The sequence below is a fragment of the Esox lucius genome, chromosome 9 (genome assembly GCF_011004845.1).
Source record: "Esox lucius isolate fEsoLuc1 chromosome 9, fEsoLuc1.pri, whole genome shotgun sequence".
Taxonomy (NCBI): Eukaryota; Metazoa; Chordata; class Actinopteri; order Esociformes; family Esocidae; genus Esox; species Esox lucius.
Window position 1 is genome coordinate 8993751 of NC_047577.1, and position 18499 is coordinate 9012249.

The 18499-nt window shown below is 45.7% G+C and overlaps 2 protein-coding genes across 3 annotated transcripts; both read right to left on the reverse strand.

The window, feature by feature from the left end:
- Positions 1 to 1789: 1789 nt before the first annotated feature.
- On the reverse strand, positions 1790 to 3654 carry LOC105030899 (urotensin-2 receptor). Its single transcript, XM_010905023.4, has one exon. The coding sequence runs from the start codon at positions 3260 to 3262 to the stop codon at positions 2150 to 2152; it is 1113 nt and encodes a 370-aa protein (XP_010903325.4). The 5' UTR covers positions 3263 to 3654; the 3' UTR covers positions 1790 to 2149.
- A 716-nt stretch (positions 3655 to 4370) lies between these two features.
- Positions 4371 to 18002, reverse strand: zgc:92360 (ArfGap_ADAP and PH1_ADAP domain-containing protein). Of its 2 annotated transcripts, XM_010905018.5 has the most exons (12): positions 17878 to 18002; positions 17118 to 17236; positions 15362 to 15495; positions 14822 to 14913; positions 10480 to 10562; positions 10186 to 10298; positions 9345 to 9491; positions 9095 to 9178; positions 8947 to 9009; positions 6467 to 6538; positions 5231 to 5462; positions 4371 to 5052 (listed from the first exon to the last, which is right to left on the reverse strand). In XM_010905018.5, exons 2-12 carry the CDS (start codon positions 17203 to 17205, stop codon positions 5024 to 5026), a joined length of 1137 nt encoding a protein of 378 aa, XP_010903320.1. In that variant the 5' UTR covers positions 17206 to 17236; positions 17878 to 18002; the 3' UTR covers positions 4371 to 5023. The 2 variants fall into 2 exon arrangements, with proteins under 2 accessions (XP_010903320.1, XP_010903321.1); XM_010905019.4 differs by lacking the exons at positions 6467 to 6538; positions 17878 to 18002 and having other exon boundaries at positions 17118 to 17528.
- Positions 18003 to 18499: the final 497 nt, after the last annotated feature.

Below are 18499 nucleotides of genomic sequence, written 5' to 3' on the forward strand. Positions count from 1 at the left end.
TGAAAAATGTAATAGAAAGCCATTTGAAGAATGGTTCACCTCAGATATTTGGGTACCTGTTTGAAGCTTGGAAGCGTCACAAAACACGTTGAAATGTCTATGGAAAAAATAAGTTGCTGTTTCATTTCCCAAAGATGGGGATAATGTTCGATATACTGTATATATATTTATATAAAATATCTGGTGACACAATCTTCCATGTCCATTTACCTCCAGAGGTCCACCTCAGAGGGTCCTTTGACACATGCTATGGAGTGTGGTACCTTATAGCTTATGGCTGTGGGCCTTTCTAAATCCAAGAGACATCTCAAAGATGATCACAGGATGTACAGTGGGGAGAACAAGTATTTGATACACTGCCGATTTTGCAGGTTTTCCTACTTACAAAGCATGTAGAGGTCTGTAATTATCATAGGTACACTTCAACTGTGAGAGACAAATATCCAGAAAATCACATTGTATCATTTTTAAATAATTAATTAGCATATTATTGCATGACATAAGTATTTGATCACTTACCAACCAGTAAGAATTCCATCTCTCACAGACTCCAACCTCTCCACAATGGCCAAGACCAGAGAGCTGTGTAAGGACATCAAGGATAAAATTGTAGAGGGGAGGATGGACAAGGCCATGTATCGCGAGATCTTGGCCAACAACCTCCTTCCCTCAGTAAGAGCATTGAAGATGGGTCGTGGCTGGGTCTTCCAGCATGACATGACCCAAAACACACAGCCAGGGCAACTAAGGAGTGGCTCCGTAAGAAGCATCTCAAGGTCCTGGAGTGGCCTAGCCAGTCTCCAGAGCTGAACCCAATAGAAAATCTTTGGCGGGAGCTGAAAGTCCCGAAACCTGAAGGATCTGGAGAAGGTCTGTGTGGAGGAGTGGGCCAAAATCCATGCTGCAGTGTGTGCAAACCTGGTCAAGAACTACAGGAAACGTATGATCTCTGTAATTGCAAACAAAGGTTTCTGTACCAAATATTAAGTTCTGCTTTTCTGGTGTATCAAATACTTATGTCATGCAATAAAATGCAAATTAATTACTTAAGAATCATACAATGTGATTTTCTGGATTTTAAAAACAGACTTCTACATGCTTTATAAGTGGGAAAATCTGCAAAATCGGCAGTGTATCAAATATTTGTTCTCCCCACTGTATCTGAGTGCAATTTGGAGGGTCTGAATACTGATGTATCTGAGATATTTCAGATTTTAATTTTCAATAAATTGGCACAAATTGCCAAAAATGTTTCACTTTGTCATTATGGGGTATTTTGCATAGAAGGGAAAAAAATGTGGATGAATAGAACAGGTCTGAATACGTTTAGTACTGTATGTGGTCCTTTTCAGAAGTCTACACCACCCGAGAATACTTGTTTAAAGCAATTCATCTGGCCAGTATTCGTTTATTTCCTTGTAAAAACACTAGAACAATTGCAAATAAACAATAACTCAATAAAGAGTAACACGAATGTGTTGTGTTGTCTAAGACGTAATGGATGTCCAGTGAAAAAACTGAGAAAGTTCAAGACAGAAAACACAGCGGAACACCCAGAAAACATGTCATATGAACTGTAGAGAACGTTGCAGATACTATTCACGCAGATTCTTGCGACAAGCAGAGGTGTATAATGGTTTCTTAGCTGCAAAATGCCTTACTTAATAAAAGTAGTGTATAATGTTTCAGCAATAAAAAAAAAAACACCAAGATAATCTCACCTCATCTCATTTATTAATTTTCTTTGCATAAAAGAATAATATTATTTGCAAAACTAACACATTTTTCCTCAACTGCCAAAATTATATTTTGGTCTGGTTATCATTTTTTCTCCATTTAACCCTTAAGGCAACACAAAACACATCTTTTACAAAGGAATACAAACTGGAAATGCCTTCTATAAATAAATGTCCTCGTGTTTTAAATAAATCCAAATGTATTTTTCATGGTGAAAACATTAAAATGCATGGTTATATCCGGAACACCAGTCGAGACACATTGAACAGAATGAGAAATGAATCCCAAGTCTGTGCTCCTGGCCTCACATCATAGTAATTCCCTCTCTATGTTTAATGTATTGTTGACCGCAAAGCAAGTCTTGTTTTTGCTGGTGTCACATCCCAAACAGTCACTTCCCTCTATCTTCCGATTACACGTCCTGCAGTGGCTCTGGGACAGCCGTGCACGCGTCCCCTCTACTCGACCCCGCGCCCTGTCCTTTCTGAGCCAGGTAGTCTTTATAGTTCCGGGTCAGGAGAGTATAGAGCAGCGGGTTGACGCAGCTGTTCCCGTAGGTCAAACATGTCACGAAGAAGTTAACGTAGCTGTGAGTGGCTGGGGACAGGGCCCTCAGAGAGTGTGGTGAAAACAGTTGGACGAGCTGCCAGCCCCAGAACGGCAGGAAACACACCCAGTAAGCCACCACAATACAAAAAACCATCAGCATCACCTTCTGTTTTAACCCCCGTCCTCTCGACGAGCGGCTGCTCCCCACCAAGCTGGCCTGGGCAGTCCAGTAGCGACGCGCCAGGCCAGCGTAGAGCGCCACGATGACCAGGCCGGGGACCAGGACACTGGTCAGGAACAGGACGGTTAGGTAGGCCTTGAAGGCCTCCTGGGTCCACGTCGGGAAGCAGATGCGCTTGGCGTACCCCGCCGCGTTCGGCCTCCCCTCCCTCGACCGGATCATGATCATCATCGGCAGCGTCAGGATGAACGCGGCCGACCAGATGGCGGCCGCCGCCAGCCTACGGCCCCGCGCGCCGGACCGCCTCGCGGCGAACGGCTCGGCGACGGCCCGGTAGCGCTCCAGGGACATGGCGACCAGGACGAAGACACTGGCGTGCATGGTGAGGAGGTCCAGGCTGAGGAGGACCCGGCAGCCGACCTCGCCGAACAGCCAGTCGTGCGCGAAGTAGGTGCAGACGACGAACGGTATCGTGGAGAGGTAGAGGAGGTCGGCGAGGGCGAGGTTGACTATGTAGACATACATGGAGCCGGAGCGGCGGAGAACGGCGGAGCGCGTGATGAAGAGCGTGTAGAGGTTGCCCGCCACCCCCAAGGCCAGCATCATCAGGAGGGAGGCACCAAGGGCAGAGGTCAACCACACACTGCCGCTACCGACACCGCCTCCCGAACCTCCGGAGCTACCCCCTCCAGGGCCGCCGTCCGAGCCCCCAGAGCCAAGCCCCATCCGGGGGGAGATGGAGGGCGTGATGGGCGTGTGGCTCTGGTTCATCCTTGGGGATAGGTTGGAGTTCATGAATAAGGCCAGCACGTCCCGGCTAAGAAGAGGCAGTTTTACCGGGATAAGCCGTTATTAGTAGTCAAATATATTTCAAATAGTCGCCTGTGGACTCCAAAGACGTGAATCAATAAGTCTTTCATTATGAACCGAACAGAAAACTGTTCTAGGTTAAAGTGACGGCACTCAGTGAAATCCAGTTGAAAAACAGACAAAAGTCCTCCGTGTCTTTGGTTAAAAATATTCTTATCTATATGAAATGTAAATCCGACAATATGAGAGAGAGAGTAGTGAGCTGTCAGTTCGATCCACACTGCCTACAGCGAATCCCCTAGGGCTAGTCTTCAGGTGACGACCGACAAGCTTGACAAGTCCACCTCATCGCCTGCCTCTAATCTCCCTGCGCTATCACATCCCCGCCCCTCCAGACTCCCGTGATCCCATCCTCCACGCCGGCGCCCGGGTGCCGCCGTTTCAGTGTCGTGAGGATTTGATTCGCACCGGTGACTTCAGGAGTGTATCTCGTCGGTACAGAACGTTCCAGGGGCTTCTGGAGCCGTCGGACTGTAGACGGTCGTTTCCTGACAGAGGTTGTCTTCACAGATGTCGTCTTCGGGGGAGGTTTTCTCAGCTTTGAGGGAAGATGGTAGATCTTCGGGTGACTTTCGGGGTTGTCCAGTACACTAAGTGGATTAAGTCATCTTTAATCCCAGAGCCCACGTTTTTTGTGACGCCTGTCATCTGTCTTTCTGGTATTCTCCAATGGCAGCTCTTTGTTCTTGTTCTCTCCTTCCCTGGCTGTCCCCTTACTCTCTCTCCCCCTCCTCCATTGGACTGGTCTCCCGCTGCCTCACCCCCACCTCACATATAGGTGTAACCCTGCATGACTCTATAGATTTATTAGTCAATCAGGTCAGACATGGCTCGGTTCTCTTTGAACACCTGGGTGTAGATTTAAACACTTCGTTTACACACGCACACACGCGCACACACTCGCACAAACACACACACACACGTGCGCACGTTATGTTCATACCACTGACACGTTCAATTTCTGACATCCCATACAGGGGCTCATAAACTAACATTGAATATAGACCATCTTTTGAATGAGGGAGGACTACGATTTCCAATAAATGAATTTATTAAAAATAGACAGGCTGATGGTTCGTAGAACCACAAACAACATCATTTTCAACTAATCTTTTATAATCCCTGGATATGAAAAAATAAGTATGAAGGCATAAAATGGGACGAATAACAAACAACCAGATATGTAGTTGTTAATTTTCTCCCTTTAAAATAAGAAGGTTAAAGTACCTTTGGTAGTCCTGGCACAGTCTGTATTTAGAAATGTATCATATTGAGTCACCAGGTGGCAGTATTGCAACAACAATTAATGAAAAAGGAAACCTAGTCAAAGTCAAAGGTTCCACATTATTGAGATCTATCAATAACAATAAAATGAAACCTTTGCCAGAGAACATTTCATGCTATCCTGAGACATTGTAACCATGCTTAGTGTAGGTGTATGTGCAAACCCGTTACTAGCAAGCAACATAACATGGTCAAAGGCGCCGTAGTGTTTCTACAAATCTCTGATGACCGGGTGGCGGAGTCTATAACCAGACTAGTCATCTCCAGGACTGAAGTAAGAACATCCAAACCTAACTTGGTGAACTCCAGGATGGGGCGATAAGAATGGGAGGAGGACTGGAGGAACAGAGGATGATGGGAGTGGAGGAGGACGGGAGGATGGTTCGTCAATCCCCAGGCCCATTAATACTTACGTCTGAACTGAGCCTCCACTGGAAATTAGAATGGGAATAATAACCACTTATTAAGAGTTATCCATTGTGTTAATAAACCATTTATAAACCATGATAACCTGAAAAGTGTAATACGTCTTAAGAAACTATTAAAGTTAACAGTAGTGCATGTTAATATCTTGTCCATAACCAGCCATAAGTGGTAATACTATCTTACTGGAATACTCCTGAGGCGACATCTGGATGTTGATGACGTCGTTGAAGTGTTTCAGCCAATCCTTTTGCTCGGTCTCCGTCTCACAGGTAAACAGGAAGCTGCGCTCTGGCGTTACTATGGTGATGCCGTGCTGCCAGGCTCCGTTGCAGTGGGTGCCAGCGGGGAGGCCGGGCTGGGCGCTGTAGCCCTGGTCCCGGTGACCCAGGAACGCTTCACCCTTGGCAAAGGCATCCTGGCAAGGTATGGGTGAGGGTGAGATGAGGAAAGGAAGAGGGGGTGAGATGAGGGGAAATAAAGAGGGTGAGGTTCGGGGGTGTGAGGTACGGTGGATTTAGGGGGTACAGTGACGTTGGGGGGAGGCTGTGTGGTGAGGTGGGGGGGTGAAAATTGGCGAGGTTGGGGGAAGACGTATGGTGAGGTTAAGGTTGAAGTATGGTGAGGTTGGGGGGTGAAGTATGGTGATGTTGGGGTAGAAGTATGGTGAGGTTGGGGGTGAAGTATGGTGAGGTTGGGGGGTGAAGTATGGTGAGGTTGGGGGGTGAAGTACGGTGAGGTTAAGGGTGAAGTACGGTGAGGTTGGGGGTGAAGTATGGTGAGGTTGGGGGGTGAAGTATGGTGAGGTTGGGGGGAGAAGTATGGTGAGGTTGGGGGGTGAAGTATGGTGAGGTTGGGGGGAGAAGTATGGTGAGGTTGGGGGTGAAGTATGGTGAGGTTGGGGGTGAAGTATGGTGAGGTTGGGGGGTGAAGTATGGTGAGGTTGGGGGGTGAAGTACGGTGAGGTTAAGGGTGAAGTACGGTGAGGTTGGGGGTGAAGTATGGTGAGGTTGGGGGGTGAAGTATGGTGAGGTTGGGGGGTGAAGTATGGTGAGGTTGGGGGGTGAAGTATGGTGAGGTTGGGGGTGAATTGTGGTGAGGTTGGGGCGGTGAGAAGATGGTGCCATAAAGGGGGGTGAGGTTCCCGGTTTGTCCTAACCCATCGTTTTTGTTGACAGTGTAACGCAAACAAAGTATCCGATAACATTGCCCACTTATTTCAGTCACGCTCGCTACCAGAGAGCTATGTGAGCTGATTTACATGATTGTTTTGGACGGGCATAGAATCCACACATGCTACGGACCCAGTTGCAATAACTTATGAGGTATGTACATCCAAAACCAACTCTGTCGGAGGAAAAAATGCTACTTAAATTACAACAAACCTGAAACCAATTATAACAAGCCCGAAACCAGTCTTACCAGGGGATCTTTGAAATACATGAGACGCCTGTGGTCCAGGGTAAACCAGCGCTTTTTAAAGCCTTCTGTGTGCTGCAGAAAGAGAGAGAGAAAGAAAGGGAGGGAGAGAGAGGTATGGAGAGAGAAGTAAAGAGAGAGAGGTATGGAGAGAGAAGTAAAGAGAGAGAGTTATGGAGAGAGAAGTAAAGAGAGAGAGGTATGGAGAGAGTGAGATTGACAATAAGACAGATCAAATGGACGGGTCATTGTCAGTCAGCCGTCGGTTTCTCTCCTGTTATAAGACTACAGATGATCCGGTGGGGTCAAAGAGCAGAAGGTGATCTAGAAATGAAATAACATAGAAACTACAAGGACCAGATCCAGGTACAGGTCAGGCAACCAGACATGGTACAGACAAGGGCCTCACGGGTCCAGACACAGGCCTCACGGGTCCAGACATGGCCTCACGGGTCCAGACATGGCCTCACGGGTCCAGACATGGCCTCACGGGTACGGACACGGCCTCACGGGTATAGACATGGCCTCACGGGTACAGACAAGGGCCTCACGGGTACAGACAAGGGCCTCACGGGTACAGACAAGGGCCTCACGGGTACGGACACGGCCTCATGAGTACAGACACGGCCTCACGGGTACAGACACGGCCTCACGAGTACAGACACGGCCTCACGGGTACAGACACGGCCTCACGGGTACAGACACGGCCTCACGGGTACAGACACGGCCTCACGGGTACAGACACTGGGGGATCCGATTATTTCTGTTGCACAAAAACCTGTGTGTCGATCGAGCACGTTGAGGCAAAATGCACATTTAGTTGTTGTGTTTCCAAACTCCCCTCGAGACCCAGGAACAAACATTCCCAATGGCAAAAACGGGCCGAAATCAGGTTCGGGTGCCTTGCTCAAAAACAAATCGACTGGTCACACCGTCGGCTCTGGGATTCAGCCAACCTCTGATTAACTGGCTCACTTAAAACGGCCAGTTCATCCGTTATGCCATCGACGACCCGTTCCGTTTTCTGGTCCAGAGGCCTGGTCGGCACAGTACACTGTAGTTATACTGGGCAAGTTCAGATCGTTTCATATGGGTCCCCACTGGGAGATTGTACTCAATAATCAAATAAGATGAATTGGAAGAAGTCCTGTGGATACGGCAGAAAGATAATGAATTCCTCTGAACCATTCCTCCTCACTGACCGCCAAACTACTCTGATTAAATATGTTCATAACATCAGGATATGTAGGTCCAGAAATATCCTGCACTCGCTAAGGGAGACACTAGAGACAATAGATCCCATTTGTGGAAGTGAGAAATTCACAAGGTTCGGAAAAGACTCCTTCGGGGACTTGAATTTCACACAGTTCGGGGCAATACCCGCGAAAGCGATGAACAGAGGTTTCTCCTGCTCAAAGTGCCAAATGCAGATTTGGCATTCTGTCGGTCACATGACAGAATGCCAAATTATACCTGGTCCCATCAGATTAAGTGGCACACGTTAGCGCTAATGCTACCCCCCCCCAGGATTATCAACGAGCTAAATCCACCAACCAATGGCATCCCAGCAAACAGATCAACGCTGGCCACAGGAGGGGTATGGAGATCCAACACAGCCTTGGATCCTCGGGCAAGGGGAGAAAAATGGTTGTGTGCTTCGGCGTTGCTACATCCTTGACAAGGAAACAAGCAACTGTTTTTTCCCCCCATGTTTCGCCATGATGTCGACATCCCACATCAAATTGTTTCACACAACAGTTTTGTGAGCAGTTGAGCATTTTAGATTGTATTTCCACGTGACAGATTAGTGTTCCCTCTTGAGAAGGCCTTGCCAAACGGTGGCCCGAGTTTGTCCCAGCCTTGTACGATGGGACGGCCTCAGTCGGCCGCAGAAATATAATTCCTGGACGGTTCCTGAATGGCAGTTCCAACTGAAGTCAGGACGGGCGGCCCGTGATAAAGAACACTCTGTGGCTGCAGCACTAACCCAACGAGGAAGCAGCGTTTTTCTCTGCCTGTGCGTTAACCCCTCGTCGAACCAACTCTGGTGTCTGTGATCAAGTGTTCTGTCACACAGTGATTCAGCTGTCAGTCAAACCGAGTACCTGACAAGGAAATAGAGGAAGTGGCTGCCGAAGGCTTAGCGAGTCAGCTTTTTGATTTTATGACCGCAGCCTAGACCACATAAAGACAGAGACCGGACAGAGGTGAGACAGGTGAAGTTAGGCAAGGGAGGAACCCCCGAGAGATAAACATAGCGTTCATGATCAATGGAGTGGATTGCTTGGTCTATGTTACTAGACAATGTTGCAATGTGCAATGTTACTAGACAATGACTAATGTGTTTATGCAAGTGTGTGTGTGTCTGTGTCTGTGTGTGTGTGTGTGTGTGTGTCTGTGTGTGTGTATGTGGGTGTGTGTGTGTGTGTGTGGGTGTGTGTGTGTGTGTGTATGTGTGTGTGTATATGTGTGTGTGTACTTACCCTAGGTCCTGTTTTCTCCATATAACCCTCTTTCAGGAAGTTGCGGGTCAATTTAGGCATCAACTGAAAGACAAGAGCAGTATTCTCAGTAAATGGACGTGTGTGTGTGTGTGTGTGTGTGTGTGTGTGTGGTCATGTCCACTCTCACCTCTGTGTCACTAGCCACTGGGAAGGCCACCTTGAGACGATTAAGCTGGACGGCCCTGATAGAGTTAAACCAGTCGACTATCTCCTGGAGGAGGCGGGGACAGACAGTGAGAGAAAGAATGGGAATGAGAGGGAAGGATGGATGTGAGAGAGAAAAAGTTCCGTGCAAATCTGCCACAAGACCAAACGTCCGTGAGGTGACAACACGCACGTGCACACACACGCACGCACGCGCACACGCGCACACTGACCTTGCCGCTTTCGTGGTAAAGGAAGATGTTTCTGGTGCTGTAGTCTTTTAGGTAGGTGATTTGCAGCCCATTGGGATTGCCTATCTTCTCCGGCTGGAAGGCTGCATTGATGGAGTCCACCTTTATTACAGCTTTGGGCTCCTTGGCCTGCAGAGAGACAAGAGGCGGAAGAGTGAGAGAGAGAGGCAGAGACACTTGGGTCGTGAGAGAAGGCCACAGACCCAACACCCCTCGCCTGACGCGCGCGAGTGTTGCGCCTTATGGCAAACACAGACATTTCTGATTCCATATTACGTTCATGTCATTCAAATGAAACTGTTGTCACAACTGCTGTAGTCTAAACAGGCTCTCAGAAGGGGGTTCGTGTTACTTCTCTTAGGCAGCGGGTGTTAGGACCTGCAGTACCAGTCTGGGGTGGGTTTGAAGAAATAGTTTGATGGAATATCTTCAGTGAAACACACAGGATTTATCTGGTCAAACGGGTTAAAGCCCTAGATTAGGAAGGGCCCTAGATGTCTGATCAGTTCAGTGACACCTCATGGGCCCCCCCGATTCAGAGGCCACAGGATAAACATCTGCAAAACTCCAGCCTCCAAATCAATCTGACTACATGAGTACGGGGATCTCACACGCACTTGTAACAGGAAGACACACAGAGAACAGACACATCGCCCGAATAAAAGAAAACGGGAATAAACCACTGAGAAGGATACGGCACACTCTGTAATACTGTGCGTTGTTCCGAAGGACAGACAGAAGGGGACAAAAACTGTGAGACGGACAGACGGACAGAGAAGGCGGAGAGAAAGAAAGAAAAAAAAAAACGAATATTTGGACTAACGTCAAACTTGATGTAGTACTTGAGTGTCCCCTCGTTCTCGGAGAGGACAAATCGTCTGCTCAGGAACTGTCCGTTGTCCCGCCCCCTTTTCATCAACATCCCGTCTCTCGTTCCTGTAGGCATGACGACAAGCCCGCTGAGGAAGGGTCATACGTGCGTGTGTCTGCGCGTGTATGCGTGTCTGTTTTTGTGTGTGTGTGCGTGCGCGTGTGTAAGCATTTGTTAGTATGAGTAAGTGTGTGTATGTGTGTATTATTGTCTTGCGTGTGTGTTTAATAGTAGGTGTGTTCATACCCTCCTCGTAGGTCCATTTCCTCATTTCTTCTGTAAACTCTTTTCTCTCGTATTTTGCCCGGATCCACTGCTCCCTCAAGACCCTGGTCAGAAACACACACAAAACTATGAAATTCCTGAGAGTAACATAAAAAAGCCTTGAAACAAAACAGCTGCGGACACCTTGCTAATTTACAGGACAATAGTTTAGTTAAGCAACATCTGAACCCTACTGCAGCTGGCTCATTTAGAGTAGAAAGCTGGCTCATTTAGAGTAGAAAGCTGGCTCATTTAGAGTAGAAAGCTGAATCAACATCTGAACCTTACTGCAGCTGGCTCATTTAGAGTAGAAAGCTGAATCAACATCCTTTTTGGACATAGTCCTTTTCTGCACTTCCAGCAGACCAGTGTCTCAAAAAATGATCTGACCAGTGCTATCGATGATCTGAAATGGTTATTTCGGCTACATGTGGCTGTCTCCATTTAACAAGAGCTTCAGGTAGAATATAGAAATATCTGAATCAAAAAGGGGTTCTACCTCAAACCAAAAGCGGTTTTCTTTTTTGTCTTTTTTTTTTACAAAAGACAATCCGATGGCTCAAGAACTATTCTGAAAGCCTTTGTTCCTAAGAATGTAGGTCAGGGGAAATTCAGAAGAGAATGTGACCAATCCACCTGATTCTGTCTGGAGCAGTTTTAACCATGACGCTGCGCACACACACACACACATGCGTGCGTGCCGTGACACTGATCTAGTGCTACAAACTTGCCACAGTCAGTGGGTGTGTGAGGGAGAGTTTGTTTGTGTCCTCTGTACAGTAAGAGCTGCCTAATTGTTTAGTTGCAGGAGATGGAGAGCTTCAAGAGCTGCGTAAAACAAGATCTGTTCCACTTCGGAACAGTCAGAGGGAGTAGAGGGAAACAGTGTGTGTGTGTGTGTGTGTGTGTGTTTGCGTGTGAAATATGTGACATTTTATGGCTGGCAGACGTGAAACAGTCATTACCATCATAGAGCTGGAATTTTTTGTTCTTTCACTCTCAAATCAATACATTGTTTGCCTGGGGATAAAATGATCAATCAAAACATTAATGAATAACAAAGGTGAAATAAACAAAAAGAAAAAGTATGGAAATGGACAACCCGACTCTTTAATAATATTAATAATATTATCTTTCAATAGCGCCGATATTGACCAGCTGGAACCCAGTTTCCCAGGCTGCATCCTGACAGAACCACAGTAACATAGCACACCTTAGGGCCTGTATCTGTACTTTAACCAATCCCATGCATTGTGATCCTCCATTCTGCAACTATATATAAATCAGTTATGAACAGGCTACAACTGTTTTTTTTATGCTCTGTATTAAAAAACTGTACACTGTGATTACCATGCCAAACGTTCCTCCGTGATTTAGAATAGCATACATTTTCGTTCTTAAAGTAAGACGGTAGATTTATTTCAGTAGCTCTCATTTCATACACGATCAACAGTAAGCCAGTAGAGATTTTATTGCATTCCCAAGCAAGATAACTGAGATAGCAGCCTATGAATAATAAATACAAGCTGGTCCATCTGACATATCCAGGGGAAAGAATCGTGGATATTTTGAAGCTGAACCTTTTTCAAACAGGACCCAAACTGTATCAGAACTATTTTTGGGTACATCTGTGCATATCTACCAGGGTTATTACTCAACAGAGGAAGTGGAACTCAACACAGATAGACTGCTCATTTTAAATGATTGTGTCACTAGACAGCCATATAGGTGGGCCAATAAAACCGTCAGTAAAAGCTGTGTCCTCTGACACACCCCCAGTGATTGCTCTCTACATGCGCTGCTCATCCATTCAGTGCACACCACTTGGCTGGACTCCGTGGGACATAAACCACACACCAAAGCCCAGAGAGGTCAATGGGAAATGGCAGTTATTGACCTCAGTGCCAGTAAATTAAAGCAGGCTAGGGAGATTAATCCAGTCCCAATGATAAAAAAACAACAACAGCGGTTTAGGCCATCCAGAGCTGGCTTTGGGACCAGGCAGACTGGCTTGGGGGTTGACCAGTAGTGGGGAGCAGCAAAGCCTTCATGACAGAGCAGTGCAGACAGCGGAGTGGGCTTGGACACAAGGGAGACTGCTGCCGTTTCACCTGACATGAAACAGAACTGGACTGTTCCAAAACCCGTTAGAGTTCCAAAACTTTTTTTTACTTTTGATTTTAAAAAACTTTTTTTTTTTTTTAACAGCATAAAGGTATTAATCTTGGCGCTAAGCTAGGGCGTAACTAGTAAATTCCTGTATGTTTTGATGCAGTGGTTACCAAACTTTTTCCACTCTGGCCTCTTTTATCATGTGAGAACAAGCAGGGAAGGCACTGAAGTTCAGAGAAACGTCACTTTCCAATTATTCAGAGGTTTATAATATCAACATGGTTTTCTTTAAACTGTCAAAATTAAGACCAATGTAATGATCACCAATTTTGCCAAACTGAAGGCACTGGCTAACTTGGTAATCACTACATGGAGAGTTTATCACAGTACAGAGAGGAGTGAGACTGTTGACCACAGTACAGAGAGGAGTGAGAGTGTTGACCACAGTACAGAGAGGAGTGAGAGTGTTGACCACAGTACAGAGAGGAGTGAGACTGTTGACCACAGTACAGAGAGGAGTGAGACTGTTGACCACAGTACAGAGAGGAGTGAGACTGTTGACCACAGTACAGAGAGGAGTGAGACTGTTGACCACAGTACAGAAAGGAGTGAGAGTGTTGACCACAGTACAGAGAGGAGTGAGACTATTGACCACAGTACAGAGAGGAGTGAGACTGTTGACCACAGTACAGAGGAGTGAGACTGTTGACCACAGTACAGAGAGGAGTGAGACTGTTGACCACAGTACAGAGAGGAGTGAGACTGTTGACCACAGTACAGAGAGGATTGAGATTGGTCTGCTTTCCTTGCCTCCACAAACAGGAACATGCAGATTTATTTACTATTGTTCAATTGTAAATATTTAATTTGTCTCTGTCTCTCTGTGTCTCTGTCTCTTTCTCTCTGCCATTTTTATCTTCCTCTAAGTCCTTTCTTCCAACTATGCAAAAAATGTCAATTTAAAGTCCTGCAATCACAGTGACATACAATAACCTCATGGGAGATGTGTGTGCCTGGACAGGCTGGGCTTCACGCCTGCTGTGGAATGATTACAGGGCAGGCTGGAGCACTAATGAAAGGATGGCTGATTATGGAGACGAGGCAAAGGGAGAGATATTATCATCCAGACATTGAGACAAGATATCAACCAACACTTGACCTTCGACCCCACATAAGCATTGGAAACAGTCAAGTAAACAAATCTAAAGACACACACACGAATAACTAGTAAATATCCAACACAACGGTTTTAAATCATATTAAACTCATTTCTGGATAATAATGAAAAAACCTTTCTGTGAATGTCTTAAATTTAAGAGGTGAGGTGAGGTAGATAGCCAAGGAGGCCAGACGACATTGGAGTTGTGGCCTCGCCAGACTGGCCCAGTGGTTAGGAGTGTTGTCCAGTAACTGAAAGTTCGCTAGTTTGAATCACTGAGCCACAATATCAAAGTCTCATTCCAACTGCAACGTGTGGAAATATCTATAAAACAAGTGAGAATCCTGTTTTTCACCGGACTGGGTCTACAATACTCCACTGAAATTAACCCTGTGAGGTGAAATTATTGAAATTATGTTTCCTCACATATCAGTTTCCTCACACCTCACATTAAACAAAGAAACATGGAAAGAGACCTAGAGACAAACAAAGAGAAAGAACTAGACATAAAATCCAGAGAGAGATGGAGAGGTCAAAAAATACAAATAGACATGAAGAGAGAAATAAATTCAGGCACAGGAAAGTTGAAGGTTGAACATAAAAAGAAAACATCTCTGATCATTTAAGCACCTGTACTGAACACAGCAGTCAATATATTCTGTATATATTAAAACGAAACAGGAAATCCAGTTTTCGGTGAACACAATATAGAATCCCATAGGGGATGTAGAGTTCATCTAAATAATTTTCACAAAGCAGAAAAACAGTGTGTGTGTGTGTGTGTGTGTGTCTGTACATGTACTGTGTGTGTATGTGTGTTTGTGTCTTTTCAGCTTAGTATCTCCGCCTTGTCCAGTGCAACTTTGACGAAATCACTAAAAATATAATTTTTATCACAATGACTCAACATGATCACCACACACATGCAAGCACACACACCCACCCACACACACACACACACACACACACACACACACACATATAGACACAAACACGCATGCACACGCGCGCGCACACACAGATATACACCCACACCTATATAGACACACTTACTGGCAATCTTTGTGAGTGGGTCTGTAGTAGTAGACAGGAACTGTGGCCTCGTACTTGTGCTTCATTAACTTGTTTCCATTCTCCGTCATGAACTGTAATAGGCACACACACACACACACACACACACACAGGACACACACAAACACACACACGGACACACCCAGGAAGAGAGAAGTGAAGGGACACACTAGAGAGTGGCTGAGTCATAACTGTATGTGCTTCAATCTCCAGAAATGTCCAAAGTCTCCCTGTTGGTTTTCAGTGTGACATCCTGTATACAGCAGAATGGTTATTCTGAAACACTACAGGGATCAACTTTCTGTGGACGATGATCAAACAAGCCTTTCAAATCACTCCAGAGTAGTGTCAAGTCAAGGTAACTGGTTTATGACTCATTCGCAAAATGGCTCCAGACCGGGGTTAAAACGATCATCTGAAATCTGGTTTGTGTCTGATCGGATTTGCTGAAATGTACATTAGTAGATATTCTTGTTTCAGGGGAATCTGATATTCCCATTTTTAAGAATTTTGGGAACCAACCTCGACTTCCTGATCTTCCCACCTGGAGAGGCTGAGGGATTTGACCTTCATTCCGATTTCGGGAATATTCCTGTGGATCCCGGAACACTGAACACAGATAAACACTCCAAGGGAACAGGAGCCCCAACTAGGATCTGCAAGAAGTATGGATGGACAAAGGAAGGGAGGGATGAATGGATGGAGAGATCGAGAAAGCACAAAGAAAGCATGAAAATGTCTGCACACACTCTGTAGCGGCAGCTAAATGACTGAAATGTCAAATATAAAAATGGAGAGATGGAGCCGAGAGATATGGAGAGATGCATAGAGATATGGAGAGATGCAGAGAGATATGGAGAGATGCAGAGAGATATGGAGAGATGCATAGAGATATGGAGAGATGCAGAGAGATATGGAGAGATGCAGAGAGATATGGAGAGATGCAGAGAGATATGGAGAGATGCAGAGAGATATGGAGAGATGCAGAGAGATATGGAGAGATGCAGAGAGATGTGGAGAGATGCATAGAGATATGGAGAGATGCAGAGAGATATGGAGAGATGCAGAGAGATATGGAGAGATGCAGAGAGATATGGAGAGATGCATAGAGATATGGAGAGATGCAGAGAGATATGGAGAGATGCAATGAGGAGGAAGGAAAGAGAGGTGGAAAAAGATAACAAAGTGAAACACATAGATGCATTTGGTTCCAAGGGCATTGTTACCATACAAGATAACATCTGGAAAATTGGGTCTGGTGCAAGTCTGATTACTGTAAGCATTCTACGATAAGGTTTTCACACAGGTGACAGAAATAGCTTTAGATCAAATATGGGGACCCAGAACAGCCATAAGAAAACAGGTTAGATAAAGTAATGACTCTGATCCCGCCTTCAGGGTGACACGCTTTTTGACGGCATTAAATGTTGTTTATAAGCCTTGCCAGTGTGCAGAGCCTGAGTTTCAGGGGGGTGACACGCCTGCGCAGGGCCCACCACAGCTCTACAATTACGCACGGAGGCCACAGACGCTTTTATGCGTGTCTTTGTCAATTACTGTGTTTTAGCTCCTAAGAATCAGGCTGAGAAAGGCCTGTCCAAGCGCTTTATTACATCACTGATCGACCGTAGGTAGGCCTTGTGTAGGCCTACGCTGCTACGGCGTCACGGCAACATCTATGGACGTTCTGACGCGAACGTTCCCTCAACCACCTTCATTATGATAATGACATGATAACACGCGCAATGTCACGCCTGTTCCTATTCAATAGCTGGGTGAGCTTGAATCCCCGACAGTGAATTCCAACTGCGAAGGATTGAAAAATTAGCATGTGACTGCTGAATAGTTCAATGGAATGATCAGTGTAATGGGAACCGTATATAGGCCGGCGAGACATAATTCAATGGGATCAAAGTGTGGATTTTAATTAATCGAAATAGTATTAAAATTATAATATGGCGATAAGTCTATTAAATTAATGAATCAGTGAAATAATGTATTGTCCCAATCTCAGGCCAACACTCCTAACCGCTAATAACGCAATTGATATCCTTTGGAAACTGACTCTACAGTCTAAACACTAAATCTGGACTGATTAAACTCCGAATGTCTAAGGTCTATATTCTGAAATCTACATTTCTCAGGCACAGCAATACCCAAAAGGTATGACTTGTAGTGACTGAAACGCATATTTCAACCTATACATGTCCGAGCCTGTTCCATGCTCGCTCTTCAACTCAGACGTTCTCCTCTAACTACTGAACAGTATTAAGCTCACCGGGCATCCCGCAGTCTGCACACTGGTCGTTGCCCGGCCGCTGCATGAGCTCCTTGAGGAGACGGGAAATCCTCTCGTTGCCAGACATCCTGACCCGTTATATCGGTCCCAAACCGTTTCTGAGAGAGTGAACAACAAAGTATGGCATAAAAGTGTAAGTCTTCGGGTGGGCCGTCTACACGGGCGGCAGCTCGGGGACAGGTCCACACAGGTAGCTGCAGAAAACGCTTAAGTAGGTTTACCTATGCCAAACTAAACCGAAAGAAGAAAAAATAAATGTACATTCAAGTCAATATTTCTATTCCATTCAAAAACTTCCCTAGGTTCAAACGTCACTATTTTCCCACAGCTTGTTGGATTTAATCTGTCTATCAGCGAGTCCTTTCCAACAGGGTGTGTTTGAGAAGGGAGTCTAACCTATACTCGGAAGTAAACTGTTGGTTTTGTTTGAACTTGCTGCGGTTCCGCATAAAAAGATTTGCTGCTCAGATAACCTTTCTGGTCTTACAATTGCAATGTCGCTTCCCACCGCTAGATGTCAGTTTGTCGTCAGTAAGAGAAGTAGATGTATGCAAAATAGCCCACCTGTCTCCTAAAACAGTGCAGCCGGTTACATTTAAATAAAACACAATGACACATTTGAAAATACTAAAATAAACATTTTGGAAAGGGAACACTGTTACACAAGGTAAAATATGGTAAAATATGATAAAATATGTGTATGCATATTGCATATGAATGAAAGTGGTGTGTGAGATACCTTTCCAGAAACGTGGACTGTGGCGCCTCGGACGCACGTCCATTACGGATTAGAGGTTTATCTGTACGGGCACTACGGCTTCTGAAATGATGACACAGAACCTTCTCTGGAGATACTTTCGAACCGCCACTGCACCAGCATTTCAGCAGTCGGTAAAGACATGCGCAGAGTCTGAACAGGGAGTAATGTCCGTCACTGGGCGGACAGAACTGTCAATCACATTGTCTCGAGCCGCATTAGCGCGGCCTGGGTGCGGCCTGGGTGCGGCCTGGGTGCGGCCTGGGTGCGGCCTGGGTGCGGCCTGGGTGCAGACCACTCTCTCATAAAAAGTAGGCTACATTTCGGCGTATTAACAGCCTACCATGACTAAGGAATATACAGCTCCGGAAAAAATTAAGAGACCACTGAACCTTTTTCTTTCATTTACAAAAAAGTGGAAAAGGAAAGTTTTGAGTGAGGGTTCATTTTGCAGTGGTCTCTTAATTTTAACCCTTCTGTTCCTCACTCAAAACCTTCCTTTTCAATTTTTTTGTAAAGGAAAGAAAAAGGTGCAGTGATAGCTTAATTTTTTTCGGGAGATGTGTTTATATGATCACATGACCAACCAACCAGGTCGTCCGGC

Coding starts and splice junctions, on each gene's coding strand:
- LOC105030899 (XM_010905023.4), bottom strand. CDS start 3,262: ATGAACTCCAACCTATCCCCAAGGATGAACCAGAGCCACACGCCCATC.
- zgc:92360 (XM_010905018.5), bottom strand. CDS start 17,205: ATGTCTGGCAACGAGAGGATTTCCCGTCTCCTCAAGGAGCTCATGCAG. Junction 9,179..9,344: donor TTTACCACGAAAGCGGCAAG/GTCAGTGTGCGC, acceptor CGCCTCCTCCAG/GAGATAGTCGACTGGTTTAA. Junction 5,053..5,230: donor GTCGCCTCAGGAGTATTCCA/GTAAGATAGTAT, acceptor TCTAATTTCCAG/TGGAGGCTCAGTTCAGACGT.